This window comes from Carassius gibelio, chromosome B18, assembly GCF_023724105.1.
Source record: "Carassius gibelio isolate Cgi1373 ecotype wild population from Czech Republic chromosome B18, carGib1.2-hapl.c, whole genome shotgun sequence".
Lineage (NCBI taxonomy): Eukaryota > Metazoa > Chordata > Actinopteri > Cypriniformes > Cyprinidae > Carassius > Carassius gibelio.
In genome coordinates, this window is record NC_068413.1 from 18,788,743 (window position 1) to 18,811,715 (window position 22,973).

The window sequence follows — 22,973 nt, forward strand, 5'->3', positions numbered from 1 at the left end:
ATGTAATTCTCTCTCTCACTGAATTTTAAGTTTAAACTCTAAAACCGCAGAATTTACAATACCGCATAGCTGTACAGTGTTTAAAGTGTTTGGTATTGGACTGTAAAGGATATAAAATATGAATAGCTGCATTTTCAGCCCTTCTCTCAGAGTCTCTCTTCTATCTAATTTCTCCTGTGCTTTTATCAGAAGGTAGATGTGATTTTATGTTCTTTGCGAGGCACAAAAAAATGCAGCACTTTGAAATGCAAATGTGCGTTTGATCAAGTGGCATTTGGGAAACTTGTGTAATGATATGTTGCTGTTAACTTGGCCATTGTGGCAGATTGAATCAAGGCAATTTTACTGTGAGCCTGCTTGGTTTTTACAATTGGTTGCTAGTAGTTATTTTAGACAATCAATACAGAGTTTTTTTTAGGGAACTAAAAATTTCACCTTCACTTCCTTTTGAGCAGAAACACTTGCTTAATGAGACAGAGAATATATCCAGATAGTTGTATAATTAATACAGCATGTATACATGCATGCACAGGAGATCAACTGATGCTAGGGAAATGCTCTGGCCAAGTTTAGCTCTTGCACTTTCCTGCATGAACATGCACGCCACCATATTTGAATTCACTCTTCAGCATTTTGACCAATCGCCTTGTCATATGCTTTTAGAAAGTGCAGAGTAAAAGTAATGACCTCCTCACTCACGTAAGAAGGATTCTCTTCACTTCTGTCTTAACAGACACCTCACCCTGGAAGTGTGCCATAACATCTTTCTGCCTTTAGTACAGCAATTTCATGTTCTCGATCACCCACACCTCTATGACAGAGTCTTTTCTGTTGTGTGGATGAGTAATAACATCATGCTCTGTGGCAGGGTGCCACTGACAGTCCCGCTCTTGCGAGAGCGAATTGTCCTCCAAGCTGGGCTTTTTAGGAGGTGTTGTGTAGAAGGGTGCATGTCCGGGGCAGTGCTTCATTAGATCCAGATACTGCATCAGCACATGTTGGAAGTGGGACTCTTTATCACCATCTGCTAATGGCCGTCTCTGCCAGACCTATTAGAGTAGCATGAAAGAGATGGCACTGAACTCTGATCCCATCCATTGGATACCGATGACTGCATGAAAGTCTTACACGCTTTAAGAGATGAACACAGTATGGACTGGAAATCATTAGCATTTCTCAGCTCCTCTGTGCGGCTGCTGACATAGCAGACGTCAGTAACACGCTGCCATTTTTAATCATGACACCTTGTAATGCATCTCTTTGTCCAATGCACCAGGAGAGCTTGCTGTTTAAACATGGCTCTAATTTTAATGTCATGCTAAAGAACATTATCCTTCTGACAACAATAAGTCCCTCTGAAGGAAGCAATCCAAATAGCAGTTATTGTCACAAAGCACAAAGGGACAGCAAGAAATAATTGGACAAAATTTAATTTGCATTTACAATACTGTGAGACTATTTACTTTGAATAAGGATTATTTGGGCAAAAAACAAAATTTTATATATATATATATATATATATATATATATATATATATATATATATATATATATATATTTTTTTTTTTTTTTTTTTTTTTTTTTTTTTTGGAGTCATTACATTCAGGGCTGGATCAAAGGACCAAAAACATCACAAGACCTCCCCCAAATTAAAACCATTACTGTCTACTTAATCTCTGTTTACACTTTGTTTTGATGGTCCCCCAACAGACATGTTGATGGTTGCAAATTAATGAGAGTGAATTTACTTGTGTAGAGAGTTAGTTTACATCTCTTAAAGTTAGTTTACTTGTGTACAATGTCTAAAATGGACTATTGAATTGTATCTATTGAAGGGTAACCATGATTTGGACCTTTATTGAATTTTTATTTTGTGGATAGGTGACGATAATAACCTGTGGTTGTTATCGATAAGGCCAACTAAGCACTATATGCTATGCTTGGTCTGCAATGCTGGGTAGTAACTGATTACATGTAATCTGGATTACATAATTATATTCCAAAAATTAAGTACTTGTAATTAGAGTTTATTACATTTTAAAATGCTCATAATTCCAAAAATTAGTAACCTAGACTATCTTACTAACTGCAGATTTCATTATGCAATGAAAGACCAGAAGAGGCTTGGTCAACCAACATTTAATATACTCGCTAAAATCTTTTATTTGTATAAATATTAGCAACTGTACATGTCTGCTCAATCTAATGTTAACCTAGAGAAATGTCTGTTATTCAAGTGTCTGTGTAGAAGCTGTACAGTGCGCTCACTTGCTCTTAAAATAATCCCTAATTTTTGGTAATTCAGAGAAGAGTAATACATTATTTCAAATCTGTAAAGATTTCTACGTTTATTTGTGTGTACTCACAATACTGTGCTTTTGTAAAATAATAAAAGCAAACAGGATGCACTTTCTGCCGTCTCGGTCTGTAAACTTGAACGCGAAACTCTGTGTATATCTTTGCCTTACAGATATTAAAAAATATATATCTATAGAGAGAAATTTATACTTTCAAATGAATGAATTCAAATGGAAAAAAAAATAAAAAATCAGATTATGTTATCCGTATGAAACGTGAATACAGATGAATCTACTGCTGTGGAGTAAATGTCGCCCACTTCATCCCGAAATCCTAAAAGGAAGTAAGCACTAGTTTATCAATTTATTAAAATGTTAATGCAGTCTCCTTACTGTTTTTCTTTATGAAACATTCATAATTATTACTTCTGCCGGTGCGTTGTGGCAAGCTTTATGCATGTGCTTGAGCGTTTATTAGGCTATGCATGCAATTAAAGGCTCATTATAATAATTTAAATGGTTTATTAATAAACATGTGATTAGTCAACTAATGCTTCAAATGAACAACTACTAGTCGACCAGAAAAATCCTTGGTCGAGGGCTGCCCTATAGCAATCTCTGACCAGTAACGTGATACAGTTTGAAAGTAATCTACCCAGCACTGCTGGTCGGTAATCCTGCCCTGATTGTATTAATACCACAGTATTTTCTGTAGGCAGAGCTGTGATTTAACCTGGTGCTCCGGTTGATGCACACGTTCCTCAGAAATCAAGGCTAAGTGGAGGATTCATCAGAGACCAAACGAGACCACACACGTCTTCTTCCCGTCACGTCGGTGAAGGCTGATTGGGACAAATCCTTTTCTCCCTCTGGTGTCAGGTCCCATTCACTGATCTGAATGCTTCTGAAAGAGAGACAAATGTTTTGATTAGAGGTCTCTCTCAATGTCACCAGACTGGCAGTTTAAAATGAGACGTGCCCATCATGGCAGAAACAGACGATGGTGGGTGGAGCAGACAGATGTGTGTCTGAGTGATTTGAAGAGGTTTCGTCTTGAACTGGAAAAAGTTGAGAGATTGCTGTAATAGGCATTTATCCACACACGTACAGTTATTTTTTTAGTGCACAACAGAAAATACAAGTGTGAACAATGCAAATATGTGGGCAATGAATCTGCAGCCACCAAACTCCTTGTAATTCATACAATAGAACAAATACCCTTTATTAAAGGTGTACTGTGTTTATTGCGTTATGTTGTGCTGATGAGAAAGACGTTTGTCTGTGACTTTTGCCATGCAGAATCAGGAGTTTTCAGTTACTGGTGGCTTTATAGAAATGCATTATTTGCAGGCAGCGATGATTAATGTATTCTGCAAACTAAAGCATTCAATAACCGTGCGATGAAGCAAGCATAGCATTCCCAAAGACTGTGTGATTTTAAAATAACTGCCTTCATTAGGTGACTAAATACATGTAAAAGAGGTAATGTACCACTGAGATGATTGACTTTGATGAAATTTGGTTGTCTATGCAGTTGTGTTGCTGTGGAAACATTTAAATCAGTGTAATTATGGCCTTCCCTTTTTGCCAAAAACTTCAACACCCATAATGCACTTGTGATTTTGGCTCCACTTCTCCATCGATCCAGTTGTCTACTGGTAAGAAAAATAAAATGCAGAAGTTTTACCAGTTGTTTTAACAAAATGTAGTAATTTGATTATCTTTCAGCTGCCCATAACACCAAAATACTTTCAGCTACATATAACTTTGTATTATGTTTAAATCCATGCACGCCCTGAAAATATGCTCAGAAAATGTGGAAGAAAGTCCTATTATCATTTGCATTTAATGCAGTAGTCTGTCTACAAAGTCATTGCCAATACAAGAGTCATCACTCGGTACACACCAAGAGTGTTTTTCTATAATGAGGAATGTGTGTGCGCCCTCAGATTGGCGGCTTTCTTTTCATTTCCCATCTTCTCTTTCTGGAAGAGCTGTCGATTATTCCGTCTTACTGTCGTTTGATCAAATGAAGGCGCTGGGATTGGAATCCTATTACTTCTACCGCTGCCCGTATTAGTCGTTTTATTTCACTAGGCTGACATTAGAAGCCGAGTGTTCGCACACTTTCAATCCCAGCCAATCAGTCACAGGAGTCAGACGCCACAGAGCCGGCCACACAAGAGCTTATTACCATTCCTCACACGACTCCTCATGGACGCGGTCCTGAGGCTCTCCGTAGCACCGTACAGATGGATTGACTCGGGTCTTCTCCGGTAAGTTTTGTTACTACGAAGAGGTATCTCAAAGAGTGAATTTTATTTTGATTTGTAATGTTTCATGGGCTTTTTCAAGGGCCATCTTTAGCAGTTTTAGCAGTCGTTTTCTCTCATCCCCTCTCTTCAGCTTTCTTTTTTTTTTTTTAGGATGTCTGCCTTGGGCTCTCTTTTAGTCTCTTTTTAGTTCTCTTTGAGAGAATCACTCTGATATCAAAGTGGCTAAGCCTCTCCGCCCCACTAAAGAGTTAATATCACAGTTGTACAGAAACAACTCAAATGCTAGAAGACAAGTGCTTGGCAAACAAAAGCTAAAGTAAATATGCACTCTTTGCATGCTTTGTTTCAGCACCAGATTCGCCAAAGGAATAATTCAGTTTAAATTGCCGTGACACTTGACGACTCTAAAAGTGACCTTGAGTTAAGTTTCTTAACCCTCTAGTGTTGTTCAGTTAAGAAATTGTTTATTTATAAAATAATTTATTTATTTTTATTTATTTATTGTTACATTGGAATTATGAGAAACTTGGTAAAGGTTTTAGTACATGATATGTGGAGGCATGTATCATGGACATGATTAAAAAAAGGTAAAATAAATAAATAAAATAATTGTACTGTTTGTGGTCAGAAATGACTTTATTGGAAATCAATGGTAAGCACATTTCATCTAGTGGAAATATTTGATACTGTGCCCAAACAAAATATTAGGTATCAACCTAAAAATAAATTGGAACACAACTAATGTTTTTTTAAACGCAGTTTTGGAATAATATGGGTGTTAACATGTTTTAAAATTACATAAAAATAATAATAATAATAATAATAATAATAATAATAAAAAATAATAATAATTAAATTAGTTTAGATACACTAGAAACAGAGAAGAAGACTTGTTCTAAGTGCATAAACCTTGGAACAATACAATTATTAATCTGTGTTAATGTTAGTTAATAAAAAGACAATCGTTCAGTGTTTGTTCATGTTTTTTTGTTGCTGGTACGGGACACAGCGGTGTCTGACGAGATGTGGGCTCAGAAAAGATACAGATTCGCTATCTACACGAAAATGCAAGGGGGCCGTTTTCAGATTTATCTACTCTGGAACTAGGTTTCAGAAAATATCAGTCTATTCTTCCGAAACAGCAGATCCGTATGGACGAATCGCCTATAGGATGCAAAATGTATGTGTATTCAGTTTAAAGTATCTCTGTGTGGATGGGGCATGAGTCATTCATTTGTGGACATGGATTCACTGTGACAGTTCCATCTCACAGCTTTGACAAGACAACATATTCAACATATTCTGTGTCTTCATCTCACTGTCTGTGGATGCCACCAATTGTTTAGTTTTTTAGGTTTTTTATTTTTTATTTTTTTTTTGAGAGAGAGAGAATTTCTCACTTTTCTTTTCCCACCTTTTCTATCATCTTCCCTGCAGAGAGATGGATTGTCATCTTCCGGCATTCTCTATATACTGTAAGAGCAACAAAAACATGTCCCCATTCATTCATGCCGCAGTGCTCATTTATAAATCAAACAGCACACCTGTGGGCCGTACCTTCTTTCCCCAGCAGATGTATTGGGAGTTTGAATATCTGCAGACACTTTCTAGTAACAATGTTTTAAACATATTAATTTTGAAGATAAAATGTCCTCCCTGGTGTAAAAACAAGATGGCATAGTGGACTGCATTACCACGACTTTGTTGAGCGGCCATCATCAACTTACACTTAATTGCTGACACAATTAATCTTGTCAGTTTCCCTGCAGCTTTTCTTCTCTATTGTAACAATTAAATCAAGAAAAAGAAGAAAAAAAGAAAAGATTGCACTTCTCTGCTCAGAGTGACTGGGGATCTGTGAGGAACAGTTATTAACACACCATATCTTAATTTCTCTTTATAATGGTGAAGGGAGTATACTGAAACAACCTCTTTTTGTTTCACACCTCACTGAAATATCAAGTGTTACTAACCAAATACTTGTACATAGAAATGTCATTTGTAGAACTGTTGATTATTTGTATCTTTGAATAAGAACTCAGACAAGGATTGTGCTGTAGGATTTTGTGTGTTTGTGTGTGTGTGTGTGTGTGTGTGTGTGTGTGTGTGTGTGTTTGTCTAAACCACATAAATTGGCCATTCACCTTGCTAAATTTGGTCAGTCCAGTTGAGTTGACTCGCTTGGTATAAAAGGTAAATTCTACCCACCATTTTCTTTTTCCATGTGGAAGTAAAATAAAATAAAACAAAATGTGGGCCAATAAAAGCAGTATTTAAATGGGATGCTGAGGTATTCTTGGGCTTTTGTTTAGGGCGAGTTCATACTAAAGATTCACAACAAGACAAACCGAAACTGTATGGTTTGCAACATTCTAAAGCTGCTCCCAACGTTTGAACATTGGAACACAGCAAATCCCAAAACATCTTTGCATGAACTCATGTTTCCCATTTTATTTTATTACAGATACAAATGTAAGTAAATGGAACAAACATTAGCCAATTTGATTTTAAGGACTTGTATATTAATTAATTCTAGTAAATAAATTCTAGCACATTTTTGGAAGAGCCAACTGCTACACCACTACAAAAAAAAATGTTTTACTGGCCTTGTGCAGACATTTTTGCGTCTGCAAGTACTCTGAGAGCAGTAAAAACAGCAGAACTTTTAGTTGCCATATAGAGGCTGTGCCACTCACATCCAGTTTAAACCTGCCATTTTACACCAATGCAAATAGATCCATCATTTCCATAGCATTGATTCCTTACTTCAGTGTTGATGTCAGCTTTCTGTAGAACAGCTGTCAGGATTCCTGTGAAAGATAATTAACATCTAGCATCAAGACTGCAGCCAAACTGATATCGCTAAACAAACAAAGACTTTTAAGATGTTGTTTTATTTTTAGTTGTTTTTCATTGAAATAATGAAATAAGAATGCTTCTCATTTGCTTGCTTTCTTGTTGTTTGTAATAGATACCTAATTATAGTTTGAATGTCAAATTTCTAACCCTAACATTTGCTTAATTATATATATATATATATATATATATATATATATATATATATATATATATATATATATATATATATATATATATATATATATATATAAGTTTTTTGAGCTTCTTGAAATTTAATTATTATTTAGTATTCAATAACATGATAAATAATTATGATATCTATTTTTATTATTAATATTATTATGGTGAGTGGTAAGGGACTGTAGCATTGCACAGATTCCATCTCTCAAAGTCACATAACTGTTAATTAAACAAATCAATCTGCCGATATGTTTGAATAAGGCATGGTTACATTTGAACAGATTAAAACTATGTAGCCTATTTTTCATCCATGTATCCACCTCCCCTACCACATGAACTAGCCTCTAGGGTTTTTATTTGATGCAGCTTTGATCTATCTTTACATTTAATCTTTGTCAAAGCAATGGGAATACATTGTTCAAAGTTCAATTCTATGAACATCAAAAGTGCTCTTTTATCTCGTTAACTGGGAGAGAATAAAGTATCAGCGCCGGGGTCATTTGAGAGCAGGCTACATTTGAATTCTGAACTCTTTTTTACATTGCAGCATTTTACAACTAATGGGTTTTTTGTACGCTGACATCATTCCACTGACGCTCATTGCATTTGCTTTTCCTAGTGGTTTTGGCATTATGAATATTTCACTTGAACAAATGAAACATCATGCTAAACAGTTTAGTTTATAAAAGGTCACTTGATACTTTTCTATCATACAGTACATAACTATATTAATTGCGATGAAATGAAAGTGACCCACCAGAAACCAAAACTAAAGGGTTTGTTGCCACAAACACCAAATTCAGAGCGACTCTCCAAAGCTTTACAATCAAGAGCGTACAAACCAGGATTAATAAAAGTGTAGATGCCATATGACACTATGCCATTCTCTGGTTATGAAGCCTAGAAGCAGTCTTTGGAAAGATTTGATGAGATCAGGAGGAAAGACAGACCAAAACGAAAGAAAGAAAAAAGATTCAATAAAGGCTTATGATAGCTGATGCCACCACGAATGCCCCCGTGTATCTTTCCGAGTGGCTTATGGGAAAAGCACAACACCCCCAGGCCTCTTCTATCTGCCATTTATAATTTTTAGAGCTCATCATCACATGCAATCCATCTTTATTTCGCCCTGCAGCTGTTGTGTTGTGTCTAATGCCTTGTGCAACTGGGGTATAAATATGCTGGCTTCATTGCTGATGTTTATTCTGACTGCTCTGTGTGTTTGTGGCAGAGGAGACAAATCTTCATTAGAACAGGAGCCATCGCACCGTAACCAGACCGGCCCCATCATGTGTTGGCTTATTTGCTTTTACTCGAGAATGCATGACAGGAAATGAGTTTGTACATAGAGATTTGAGGGAAAGATGAGCACAATCCCCAACGACACAAACAGATGCCAACCCATGCACACACACCGAAGCCTCATCTTACATTATCCACTGTCAGCATGCAATGTTTATTTGACTATTAATCTGAGGTAGCCAGCTGAGCCTGAAGGATCTTGTGCGTACATGGTGATAAAGCATGCCTAGTTGTTACGAGGGAGACTTACACATCCAGAACTTGAAATTCCATCTTCACAATCCGTCTTATGATTTTGCAGGAGGACAAGGGGCTCATTGGGGCCCTTTCAGCCCACTTACAGACTACACCCACCCCTCTGCAATTCAAAGGGACGAAATGTGCACGACATTCAAAGCTTGTGCAGACGGACTATTGAAGCCCACGCTTTCAACCAGGTTGTTCCACACTTAACAAATTCCGCCGTAATGATTTCTCCTGGTTTTTACCATCGTGTAAAGGCCCCTAATGGGCATCCTTTTCAAAAACGCTTCTGCGCTATCAAATGTAATTTACACGTTCCAGAAACGTCAGCAGATGGATGGAGACGAAAGCAATTACCATCTGCTTTTTGATGTCAGCACCATTTGGATTTTTATGCATTTTCACTTTCATCATGTTCAGGTGCTGCGCCTCCAGATGCATTGGGACTTTGTTTTAAAAAGGTTTGGCAAATTAAACACATTTCAATCTTAATCTTGTGACCATCTCATCTGATTTCTAGAATGCAAGAGTCAAGACACTAGCTTTTAATGAGGTAAAACTGTGAATTTTCAGATGTTTTTAATGTAATTCTATATGTATTTGATCAATAACACTTTATTTTGATAGTCCACTTTAAGCATTCTATGAACTAGAAGTGACTCTCAAACTGAAGTAACTGTACATATCAACTCGCAGTCATTAACGTATTAGTGACTTTCACTATTTTAATGGTCCCCTACAGACATTCAGCTGACTTTATGTAACTGTTCCAAGTATCTCAACTTATTTTACTAACCCTAGCCTAACAGTCTACTTATACTGTAAACAGAGTTAGTTGACATGTAGTTACTTATAGTTAGTAGATTATCAAAAGTATCCTATTGAAGTGTAATCGTAATGGCATCATGAAAATGGCAAGAGAGTGCATACTGTCCTCCTTCACACACTTTCTGCTTGTCCGTAGAAACATATGTCTGTTCTTACAAACACAAATCTTGAAATGTTATCTTTCCACATAAGCACAAAGGAAGAACAAGTTTTTGATGATTTTTGCATAATTCAAATTTTTTGCCTTAATGAAAATGACAAGAGAGTGCATACTGTCCTCCTTCACACACTTTCTGCTTGTCCATAGAAACATATGTCTTTCAGCATCTTGAAATGCCATCTTTCCACACATGCACACAGTTAAAACTCTCTTGGTTAATCACAGAATGAGCATTCTAATAGAATCTGATCTGTCGTGGTGGCAGTGACCCAACTATAGACCCTCACCTTCTCTAAAATGAATGAGCTCTTACAGACCAATTCATTTAACACTGACCCCAAATTCAATACGAATAATTTATTCATCAATCGGGAAAGATCTCTGGCAGAATTCCAAGGTGTGCATATGGAGGACTTTTAGGGAGTACTGAACATGTGCCCGTTCTCAGGTGCTACACTGAAACATGTAAGAAAGTTGTTCTAACGACTTTAATAACAATAAAAACATTTTTATCATTGAATTATGATTGACTGGTATAAAGCTACTGAATGACTTCCGGAAACTTGTAATATAGAGCACAAGCCTTATGGCCCACATTTATGGTGCATTTTTTTTTTTTTTTTGGATGGATGGAAGGATGGATGACCATCATTAAGATTAATCAAAATAATGTATAGTATATTCCACAGGGGTGGGGGAAATTGAACTTTACTACTGCTTTACTGGACTTTCACTATACTGCACAAGCCGTTTGGACCACATTTATAGAGTTAATTATCCACTATGAACTCATTTTATGGAGATTACAAGCATAAAAATTCTTCAAAATAATGTTTGTGTTTTCTATTCCTCAAAAAAGTAAGTCATACAGGCTCAGAAACGACTTGAGTAATAAATGACATAATTATTCAATTCAGCTCAGAAACACAAACAGTTGACAGCATTTATTAGTTTTACAAAGTACAATTGTACTTTGACAGAAAGTGTAATCACATGAAAGTTTTCAGAATGCAAAATCAACCTCAAACAGCTCAAACCATAGTTCTATCCTGAAATGCGTTCTCCTTAAAAATAATATATCCTGACTGTGAGCTATAATAGCTCAAGCTTTCAAAGCACAGATCTGCTGATTAATTGTTGATCCTCTCCACACTTCTGCTGCATTGTCCAATCAGTGATTGCACAGCAGATAATTAAGAGCGTCAATCAGGCCCTGCACCTTGGAGCTGAATGCCGTGTGCAGATTAGCGAGGGCCATGAGTGATTGGCGGGAAACATCTAAGGCCAGAAGCACAACTCCGTCCCCCACGGGGAAGGACACGGGCATAAATCTTCCCTGTCAATCACATAAAGCTCTTCCTTGCAAACACATCCAGGTCAAGGTTGGATGAGTGATTTAAGATAGATGAATAAAGAAGTGCTGGGTGGCAGTAAATAAAAATACATGACAGGATGATGTGCATACAGTTTGAAAAAAAATAAAAATAAATAAATAACAAGGATCTGGATCAGTAGAGTACAAGGGGTTAAGTCTATAATCTATGAATATGACGTTTAGATTGATGAGACATTTCATTCCATGGCTGGAACTTGCTTGTGATGTATTGTTTTATCTAAGGAATAAAACAAATGTTTATGTTTTTACTGTATGCATACATACATAAACCTGGTGGAAAGAAAATAATTTATTTTTCCAAAATGTATTAGCAAAACCATGTTATTTAATAAGAAAAAAAGCAATATTACTATAAAAACATTAATATTTTATTCAAGTTTTCTAACTACATTAAATGTGTCTAGCAGGAATAATAATAAAAAGCCATTTTAATATATATATATATATATATATATATATATATATATACACACACCCCATGGTATTACCACAGTACAGCCAAAGCACTATAATTAGTAATAGCTCTGTAGGTTGCATATATTCATTCCTTTCAGGCCAGTAATCATAGTGCAAAGTAGTATTTTCTTATTATGCCTGAGGTGAGAGGTTTATTTACATGTAGCAACTGAGGCACTGGTCACTAGAAGTGGTTTTTACAGGTCAAAGCCATTAACTCGTCCACGAGGCTTTTTAAGCTTTAAGTGACTGGTATTAGCAATGCAGGCAGGACGATGTTCGGATGAACACAGGATTCAGTGGCTACAGCGAGGGAGATGCAGGGCGCTGATTGATCTGGCCATCAGCTCCGGCCCAATAGGCAGAATTCAATTAAGCATCATTTGGCTCAGACACCATTTGTGTTTGCATTCGCCTGGGTCCCCAGGTCTGGATTAGCCGAGCTCCAGCAGGGCTGTCCCTGTTATTACGCCTTCAAATAACTCTGAGTCTGAGCCAGCAGGTACATACTGAAACCGTGTCTGCCGCTGGTCTAATTTGTCTATCTGTCTTCTGTGATGGGCTTTTCATCTTTGAGCCAAAGGACACAAAGCTGACAAATGCAGTGTGAATGGCGATTTCTAATTTCAGACAGGTTTAGTGTGACAGCACAGAGAGAAAACACAATTATGGTGAAATTTATTCATTTCTAGCCTTCCCTAATTAGTCTAAGGGCAATACGGCATACTGTCCCGGCAGTACACAGCAAGGATTATGAAATGCTCTTTTCTTGCCATTGGCTAAATGAAGGCTTCCAGTTCAACATGTGCCCATGGGCGCAGATGGATAGAGGAGGGAGCTTAATCATGCCGTGCAACCATATCAGTGACAGAGAGCACGAGGCCAGTGTTGGGCAGTCAGCCCCTGCTGGTGGACACAATACCTACACCTTTACACAGGCAAAAATGTTTAGTGATTGCCACTCAAATATCTAGTTCTGTTTAAAAATGCCTATTATTTTTTCATGAAACTCTAGATGCCCCAGGCTGATTGGTTCTTAATGTAACTGACAATATTCACCTTGTTAAACAACTTGGCACAAGCTGATTGGTTTGGTGTTGGTGTTGGTGTTGTATACTCAGCCAATGAGGTTGTTTCTTACATTTAAATGGCTGGTTAGCATCCATTTGAGCATGTTGTAGAGTGCTCTCAAAGTTCATCTGAAACCCTTCACCTTTCCCAGCTTCACTTGTATAGACCTGCTATGGGTTATTTTATATGGTATTTGTGGAGCAGCAGTATGTCTTTAATACTTACAACATTGTATCGCTGTATGCATTGGCAGTAGCAAGTTCCTGTACTTGCATGCAGCAAATATAATCTACAACTACAGCAATAACCAACAGCAGCAGAGTAGCAGATCTACTCCGCCAAGACCAAATACATTAACATCGTCATGTCCACTACTATGCTAAAATCTTTGTCATGATGGAAATATATATGCAAGCATTGAACAATGAGCCAGTTCATTTTAGTGAATCAGCAACATACTGCGTAACCAGTGTAGTCAGATTCCTGAACTAATTACTTAAGTCATTTCTTTTTAGTGTTTTTATAGTGAAACAAAAATTAACAATGCTTTCACTGTAATTCTGTACCTGAATTAATGACTCTTATAAAAAAACATATACTTGTTAGTGAATCAAAAATATACAGTGCAACCAGGGTAGTCTGATTGTCAAACAAATTACTTTAATGTCCCAGTTCTTTTTAATTATTAAAAATGTACATTGCAACCTTGTAATCCAATTCCTGCATGAATAACTGTTATAAACTGGTTAATTTTCATAAAAACACAAACATACAGTGTGACTACTGCAAAACTGATTACTAAACAAATGACTTTCATCTGCACTTCTTTTTAGAGAATAAAAAATGTTCAGTGCAACCACTGCAATTTGATTCCTTAACAAATGACAATTTTCAGCATGGTCTTTTTACTCAGTCGAAAACATACAATGCAATGGATTTCTTTCAATGAACCAGCTGTTTTACGTGAATCAAAGACACACTGCATAGCTAGCAATGTGCAACCAGTTACTGATTAAATGAATCTTGAATCAAACAGATGCAACTTATTAATAAAAGTGAAATACAGATACACATTATACTTTTTGTCAATTAAATATACTGTTTGTTTGGTATTATTTAGTATATGCACCAGTTATTGGATTGCATTTACTGTATGTCAAAAAAATGATTGTTAAAAGTCATTCAAAAGTTTGTGTAAACAACTTTTGCAAGAACTTTCTCAATTTTATTGCAACAGAATTTTATGCATTTGTTGCCGAATGCTCATTCATTATAACTGTTAACAAAACAGTTTGGGAATGGGAATAGTTGGATTCCTATCCCTAATTAGACTTTCTTAATGGAGACAAACATCTGTGGTTGCAACATTAGCCTAAGACACTCACTGATTCAGTACTCCACCGACACATCCTCTAAACGCACACACACTTCCTGGTTAGAAGGAAATGGGAATATGGGAATGGATGGGGGGAAGTAATATTCTCTGATTAGGAGTGTGTGTGTTCCCAGCCGAGGTGTTGTAGAGCCACTGATTAGTCTCTTCGAGTGGCTATGCCATACTGCCCTGAGAGTCATTTTTGTCATGATTCACAGAGGGTGAGTTTTGAGAGTGTTAGGCCGTCGCATCTCTGTTATTGCCAGATGAAATAGAGCAGGGGTTTGTGGACTGCCAGCGCTGTTGGAGGGTAAACAAATTACCACGGAGTGAGATGAAAACATTACAGAGCCCATAATGATCCCTGGCTCATCAGTTTGAGTCTGTCTATTCCCCTCACTTAAACAAGCATACCCATAATCCAATCTGTCCAAAGGGACTGCTGAACCTTGTCAAGGTGTGAAGAACAAGAGCAAACAGAAGAGGGAGAGAGAGAATGAGGGAGGACACTACTGGGATTGGCTAAACACATTTACTCTATAGTCTGGGAAAACACCCATTGGATAACAGATGTGATCTGGGAGGTTTGTTCTGATTGAGCTGTTTAGATTTAAATATTGATTTGTAAATATGAATATCTGGCCTCGGGTATGAGAACTGAATGTTGTTGTAAAGCTGAAGTATATAATTTCTGCTAAATAAATAAAGAGACAAAAATCAGGAGAGTGATTTAAGAGACAAGAACAAAGAAGTGGCAGTCAATAAAAAAAAAAAAAAAAAACATGACAGGATGATGTGCGTAGTTTGAGAATAATGAGAAATAAGGAGACTCTGGATCACTAGAGTAAGAGGGGTTAAATCCATAAGCTATGAATATAACGTTTAGATTGATGAGACATTTGTCTTCATGCCTTAAAACTTGCTTGTTGGCTTATGTATTGTCTTATTTAAGGCAGAGCATACAATTTTACTTGACACCGCAATAAAGAAACAAGTTAGTATCATAAGTATAATAATCGTTGTAATTATCCAATTAACATAGATATTTAATGTTATAAATAATTATTTCAAACAGCAGTTTTGTATCTGAACTAACCTGCGAGGTAACAACACCCCTGCTGTGGCCTCATCTCTTTCCATGCCATCTGTTCTTCATCATCATTATAAAAATCTTGATACATTGACTCAGATAATGTTAGTTTGGTGGGTAAGGGATTATGGCAGTTGGATATTCTCTATTTTTTTTTTTTTTTTTTTACTTTATATTATCAATATAACAGGAGGTAGGAATACTAATTAACTCCCTGCTGGGGAATAACATAAACGACCTCGCCGCTATTTTCTTAAAGGGATAGCAGCCTTTATGGCCCTATGATGTAAATGGGTGGCAATCCATTCAGAAGTGTTAAATTAGTGAAAGTAGTGAAAGGTTAAATGCTATTAATATAAATTTCCCAAATCTGTCAGATTCAAACTGTCACTTTTTATGACTTAAAATGTATAACTACCTAAATTTTCCTCAACAAAATCTGTTAAAAATGTCATACAAATGTTGTCAGAAAGTAAACAAAATACATTCTAAAAAGACAAAACAATTCTGATGTTATTGGATTTTGGACAGACTTATTAAAAAAATAAAAAAATAAATAAAAAAATAGCCTTTTCAAGCTATTGCATAATTTTGTAGCACTTACTTTGCATTCAAGAAAGTAATGATATTCACACAACATTAAATAGTTAATCACTATTTAGTATCACTATAGTTTCATTACGAATAGAACAATATAGCATTATATATCATAAATGCATAGCAGATGATTTGTTAATTCTCCTACAGAAACACCTACAGTCCATTCACTGACACATATTCCTCACACAACTCTCAATGTAGCAGACTTTACTCTGGTTTGCTGACTTCGCACAGCTCTAGGACATCTGGTAATACAAGACTACCACCATCCAAACCAAAGTGACCTCCATAAAGAACTTGAAGACATTCCCAACCACGCATAGTCTGACTCAGATGTAGCCTGGGAGGACAAGGATGGAATTTGATGCAACTTGTGAAAAATAGGGCACTCCTGTCCAGACACCCCATTCACTCAGAACTTGTTAACCTGAATGTTGTAGTTGTACCTAAAAGTGAAGAGATTCAGGTTTAAGAGCATTCAGGTTGAACATGGTACGGTGGTTTTTAACTGTGTCTGTACGCAGCTGGAGGGAGGAGAGACCCTCAAGGCACTGCCTGCAGGAGTTACAGATCCTGGACACATGCCTGGAATATCAACATGCTACACCTGACCATCTTACTTCATTTCAAAAGATTGCATTCCACTGGCATTATGACTATGTCAGTGTTAGGGAATGACAGCCATGTTTATTTATAGGTATGAGCTTCAAAATGTCCAGTTCATGCAGCAGTATTCGACAGAGGCTTGACAACTTTCTGTATAAACGTGCAACGAATTTTTATTTTTATATTTTATTTTTTATTGTAATTTTACTGTTGATAAATCTGATATGAATAGATATAAAAATTGTGGTATTACTAATTAGATTACTGTGGCTGTACTGTGGTAATACCATGGTAAGGTATTCACAGTTAATGGCATTTAATAATAATTTATGGTATTTAAACAAATATAATGGCAATAAATGTGGTTATTAGCTAAAACTAAAATTAACAATTGCGCCATATATATATATATATATATATATATATATATATATATATATATATATATATATATATATATATATATATATATATATATATATATTATTTTTTTTTATTTTTATTTTTATTTTTTTATTTTTTTGTTTGGACTGTGATGTTAATTGTAACTTTTTACTTTTTTGTAACCTTCATTGTAACCTTTTTTGTATTGTTATTATACTAATGAGTAATAGTAATAGGGCTTCCATACCATTCACACTTAATACAACATTTATAAAGAGGGTTAGTGTTACTTCTGCCTATACTGGTACATTAGCATTAATCATTCATAAACAACAAGATGTCTGCATTCACCCTGACCGGACACGGCTTGTTATTGTTCGATTGTCTTTCCATGCCCAGCTTTGCTTTCTTGATCACGGGGTGTTATAAAGCAGTAGTGCTGTATGAGGGAGAGTGCAGGAATCTGTTGCCTCCACATCAGTGGTCTCCACGCATGGCTGCCTGTCTCCAGCTCCGAGAAGATGAGGGGGAGAAGAAGGAAGGGTCTGCTCGTGGCCGGCTGCCTGAGCATCCAAGCAGAACGCTGCCAGATGTGACAGAAGCATCGCTGAGCTCAAAACGTGCACAAATGCCTCCACCAGAGGGGGCGAACTTAAGCCCCCAGTTCAACCCGAGTTATTCTTTACCCATTTCTCTACATCCCACTCTTGACTGACCTACATCTGTTTTCCCGTCGCTTGAAGTGGTTTGGAGGAAATGAAACAGGCCAGTGTTTTAGTGTCCGAGTGGACGCACCAGGTGGTGCAGTGCTGCTAATAGATCACTGGGATATGTTAACCTCTCTGACCAGACCTTTACTTCTTTTTAGTGACCACACTGATAGTGGTGGTAGTAGTAGTAGAGTTCATTGTGTCACTTGTCCCTTTTTAACTTTTAAAATAGTGAGTAAACCTGTCCTGTTTTTTGTTAGTCAAGTTTTGGTTAACTAAAAGCCACTGAATTTAAAATATTAATAATGAAGAAGAAAAATACAAAATAATTAAATAATAACGTTGAAAGGAATTGAACACAGACTGCTATAGGGTTTTCCCCGTCCAACCCCCAGCCAGGGTGAAGATTTTCCAAAACTTTGGTTGCTGTGTTATTGTGTAGACAGCGGAATTGCAGATTTTGGCTTGTGACGTCGGAGCATGAGCTGTCATCTCTGTCTACTGGCAACATTGTCAGGCTTCTGATTGGCCAACATGTTTTTGCGGTTGAGATTATATTGCCACCCATTGGCTTGGCAGGCATTTGGCCGTGTTTCATAGCATTCTTTTGTTTTCTCATGTGGACAGAAATGTTCTTAAAAACGGAAGAATACCTGTGTACGTGTGGACATGGCCTGAGCACATAGGGGATGAAAACACAACTGAATGTTCAATGGTGTGACAAAATGGAAGTTACTGCAATGTAATTTATGGATTTCAACATTATAATAGTATTAAATACATTTTATTGCCATCCACTTTGAATATTACCAAATAGTATAACAGCATGCTCAAGTTACAACTAAATATCAACATCAACAAATTCATTTGAACACTGTGCCATATACAGTTTTGGCGAGGAAACACCTTGTCAATGTGTCTTCCAATAAATCATTCACCTTCACTAAAGTACTGTAGGAACATGTTTGTGATTGTGAGCATGGAATAAAGACCTAAACTAAAAACTTACAGAAAAGTTCAGAGGTCATGAGATACATGAAAAACAAGCCCTCCATTTCTACACTCTTATTCTAATTAGCCTTTAGCCATATTAAAAATAATTAACATTCATCATCATAATTAGAAATGTGTTGGAATCCAAGTCCAAAGAGGGTCAGTCTTCTCCTGATCAAACTCATGGTGGTGGGTATTAAAGGGACGTCATGGGTTAACAAGCCCACTGAGTGCAAAAACAGCAGAGGGGTCAATTAATTACTCGTCTTTGTGCGTATCCCCTTTAAAAATAGTTGGTTATGTTTTAAGTGGAAGTAAACAGCTGAGAGAGAAATCAGATGCATATCATTATACCGAATAATTTTTCTCTTAAAGTGACTGCGCCTAATTTACAAGCTGCTGTCAGTGTCTTAATGTTAATCCAATATTTTAAATGGGAGAAACTCATTTACTGCTCTTTACTGAATTACTTTGTAGTTTTAACAAGAATTAATATGAAATAATATTTAATTTAAACATTGAAGACTATGCAATGCTATTTAAATTTGATTATTCCGTTTCTCTACCTGGAAACCTACCACCTTGAAAAATTTGAACATTGTTTATTTGTGCTATCTACACAATTTCAAACAGGGCCCACAGGTCCAACCTGCACCGAGGCCCTGCAAACCCCAGCTACGGTCCTGCAGCAAACACACACAAAAACGCTCATACAAATAAATCAGTACTCACTCTGCAGAGAGACGTGGCTATTGCTGACTAAACACAGAATTACTGCCCAACTGTTTTCAAATAAAGATAATTACTACACACTGACCCTAACTCCAACAGGAATGTGCAAGATGACATTTTATATATATATATATATATATATATATATATATATATATATATATATATATATATATATATATATATATATAATTGACTTGTCAGTGGGATATCTGAATAAATCAGCCTCAACCCTTTATAATTATTCTGAATTAGCTTCACGTTTCTTTGGATGCATTCACATGCGGCATGTTCTTGTGTTCATAAACTGCTTGACGGAGCGGAACAGAAAATGTTCTCAAGGTGTAATTTTAAAAGATGAACTATTTTTTAATTGAACTGCTATCAAGCTGTGATGCACTAAATAAATAAATAAAATGGCCAGTTATGTCTATATGGTGTGCGTGTGCACATAAGGTAATTAACATATTTGAAACAAATAAATTTGGTAAATATAATAATCTTTAACCTATTGATGGTAACACTTTAGAATAGGGTTCCATTAGTTAATGTTAGTTAATTTATTAATTAACATGAAAAAATGCATTTATTATTGTATTTACTAATCTTTGTTAATGTTAGTTGATGAAAATAGTTATCCATTGTTAGTTCATGCTAATTCACAGTGCATTAACTAATGTTAACAAACACAACATTTGATTTGAATAATTAACAGATTAATAAATGCTGTAGAAGGATTGTTTTTGCTTAGTTCATGTTAACTAAAGCAGTTAACAAACATTAACTAAGGAACCTTGTTCTAAAGTGTTATCTGTAAAGAAAATGCAGTACTATTTTTCTTCTAATTCATTTCTTAGGGTTGAGAATTGAAAAAAAAAAAAAAATATATATATATATATATATATATATATATATATATATATATATATATATATATATATATATAAATGATCATTACCATATATTCACTAAACTCTAACCTCACTTCTATTACACTTTAGTTGAAAAAAAAAAAAAAAACCTTTTATGACCCACTTTACCATCTGAACAGACTACAACGGTAACACTGAGTTATTATGATATTTTATACTGTTGTTGCCAATATCATAGTACTTTTTCAAATATCTTTTGAATATGCTAATTACAGTACAAGCCTAAGTATCTCCCAAAGGCTGTTTTGCTTATTTCTGCAAACATTTTTTTTTTTGTAAAGTATAACTAAGTTAGAAATACGCACACATGCAGCGCATCAAGAAACTGAGAGGGTGGTGTGTGTTCCACATAAATGAGTATTGATTAAACAGTGCGCTGAGATTTAGAGTGGAATGAGCAATATGAGCCATCTTCTCCAATTCTAGATAGGCACACATCAGGGACAGCTGCAGAGTTCAGCATGACTGCCAGTGTGACTCCCATTATACAGTACTGCCAGCAAGAAACTCGTCATCTCTCCACTGAGACAGCTCATTGCAGTATTGATAGCCGATGTCAACCATTGTATTTTTGAGCATGCATGCTTGTGACTGCACATGCAATATGTACCACTGGAGTCTGAAATACAAGACATTTGTCGTCTAACTACTGTAGATTCCCTTTGGAGACAGAAATCTTTTGGGCCAGCTGTCAATGCTAACCAGTCAAACCTGGACCCCCCGAGTGACGTGTATCTTTGCGCTGGTATCTTTGTACCTGTCTGCGGACAGATACAGGAATACTGATGATTCTGAAGGCTGTCGTTTTTGCACTCTATTTTTTTCCCTCTCCTTCTCTTTCTATGTTCTCGTATCTGTGACACCTTTCTTTAAGAGGGTTTCAAGAGGTTATTGCTGACAGCCTTTCCGGGCCACTCATCTCTAATGGAGTTCAACTTCATTTGCTTTAGGTATTTTTCTGTGTGAAAGATGCAGTGTTGACAGGCTGAAGAGAGGCCCTTGGTGCACTTCAACATTGCGCGCTAATCACACTTGAGTACTTGAGAGTTGTTCATTGAATAAATTCTTTAAATTAGATTGTGTAACATTAAACCACTTCTTAATGGATGTCTGTGGAGCTCTAAAGTGGAATGTTAGTTAAGACATCCAAGTTTAAGTCTCTTTTTCTGTCTCTTTTGTTTCAGGAGTGAATGCCATGTTCGCGCAGCAGCCTCAAGACTTGGTAGTTGTGGCTGGTCAGCCGGTCACGCTCCCCTGCTCTATCCCTGGTTACCATGGGGTTGTGCTCTGGATCAAAGATGGCCTCGCTTTGGGTGTTGGAAGAGAACTTATAGGTAACAGTCATAAACAGTGAAAACATCACCAATTTGGGTTTTGATTTTGATACTGTTTTCCCATTGAAGCTTCCTAACTAGTTTAATATTGGCAAGATTGAAAAGGACATCCTGCTAGATTTGCTTAACCATTTTGGATAGTCAAGACCATATTGGTTGTACAACATGGCAAGACAGACTGCAGCAGTCAACCATCTTAAACACCTTAACAAGAAAGACCATGCTAGTCATCCAATTTAACTAACTTAACAAGATCAAGTTGATAGATTTGCTTAACAATTTTCTCTAGACAAACCATGCTGGTTGACTAACTCCACCATTTTCACAAAAATTACCATTCTGGTCATCTAGCTTTACAATATTACAAGTGAGACTGTACTGGTCAGTCATCTTAACTAGCTTCACAAGAATAGAGGATCAGAGGAAAGACTGTGCTGGTTGAATAGCTTTAACAACTTTAAAGAAAGACCATGCTAGTCAAACAACTTAATTAGCTTAACAAGATAGACAGTGTTGGCTGACAATCCTAACCATGCTTCACCATTTTCACAAGAGATATGGCCATCCAAAACAGTGAAGCGTCAATTGCTAGACTAACACTAACCTGCATAAACCAACCAAAATGGGCATGGACATTCATACTTATCTAAACTGGTCATTTGACCAAAGAAATTGGCGGATTAGATAAAAAATGTAAACAATTACTCTAATGACTCTGTGAAAATCAAAAGTGCCCACAGCTCCAGCAAATTTGATTGAATTTTACACTTCAACTAGCAGCCAGTCTTCATCTGCCTCTCAAATAACCCAATTGGTTTTAAACAAAGCTTTTGCTAATTGAGGCTGACTTTGGTACACAAGTTTAAGCTGGAGGGTGTGATTGTGATTTAAAAACTGTCCAATTGGTGTCAGGCGTAAAAGGACAAGAGCAACTAAAATATAACCTCTTAAGTACTTTTAACCGTTAATAGCTTGTCAAGTGTGTGGCTCTTCCCCACTTGCAAAGTGCTGCTTGTTTGGCAAAGTTGATTGCTTAATTCATGCTAACAAACATTTGATTCACATTCTGTCTGCCTACAGACTTAGAACATCACAAACTTCATATTCATATCCAGGTTGGTCGGAAACAGTTGGTCCCCCTTTATGACA

General features: G+C 36.4%; 1 protein-coding gene across 4 annotated transcripts in view; it reads left to right on the plus strand.

The window, feature by feature from the left end:
- The window catches only part of LOC127977519 (kin of IRRE-like protein 3), a 192,255-nt gene that overhangs the window by 99,089 nt on the left and 70,193 nt on the right, over nt 1-22,973 (plus strand). For all 4 annotated transcript variants that reach the window (XM_052582407.1, XM_052582409.1, XM_052582408.1 and 1 more), the window contains exon 2: nt 21,675-21,824. In XM_052582407.1, coding sequence (XP_052438367.1) covers nt 21,675-21,824 — 150 coding nt within the window. The remainder of the gene's footprint in view (nt 1-21,674; nt 21,825-22,973) is intronic.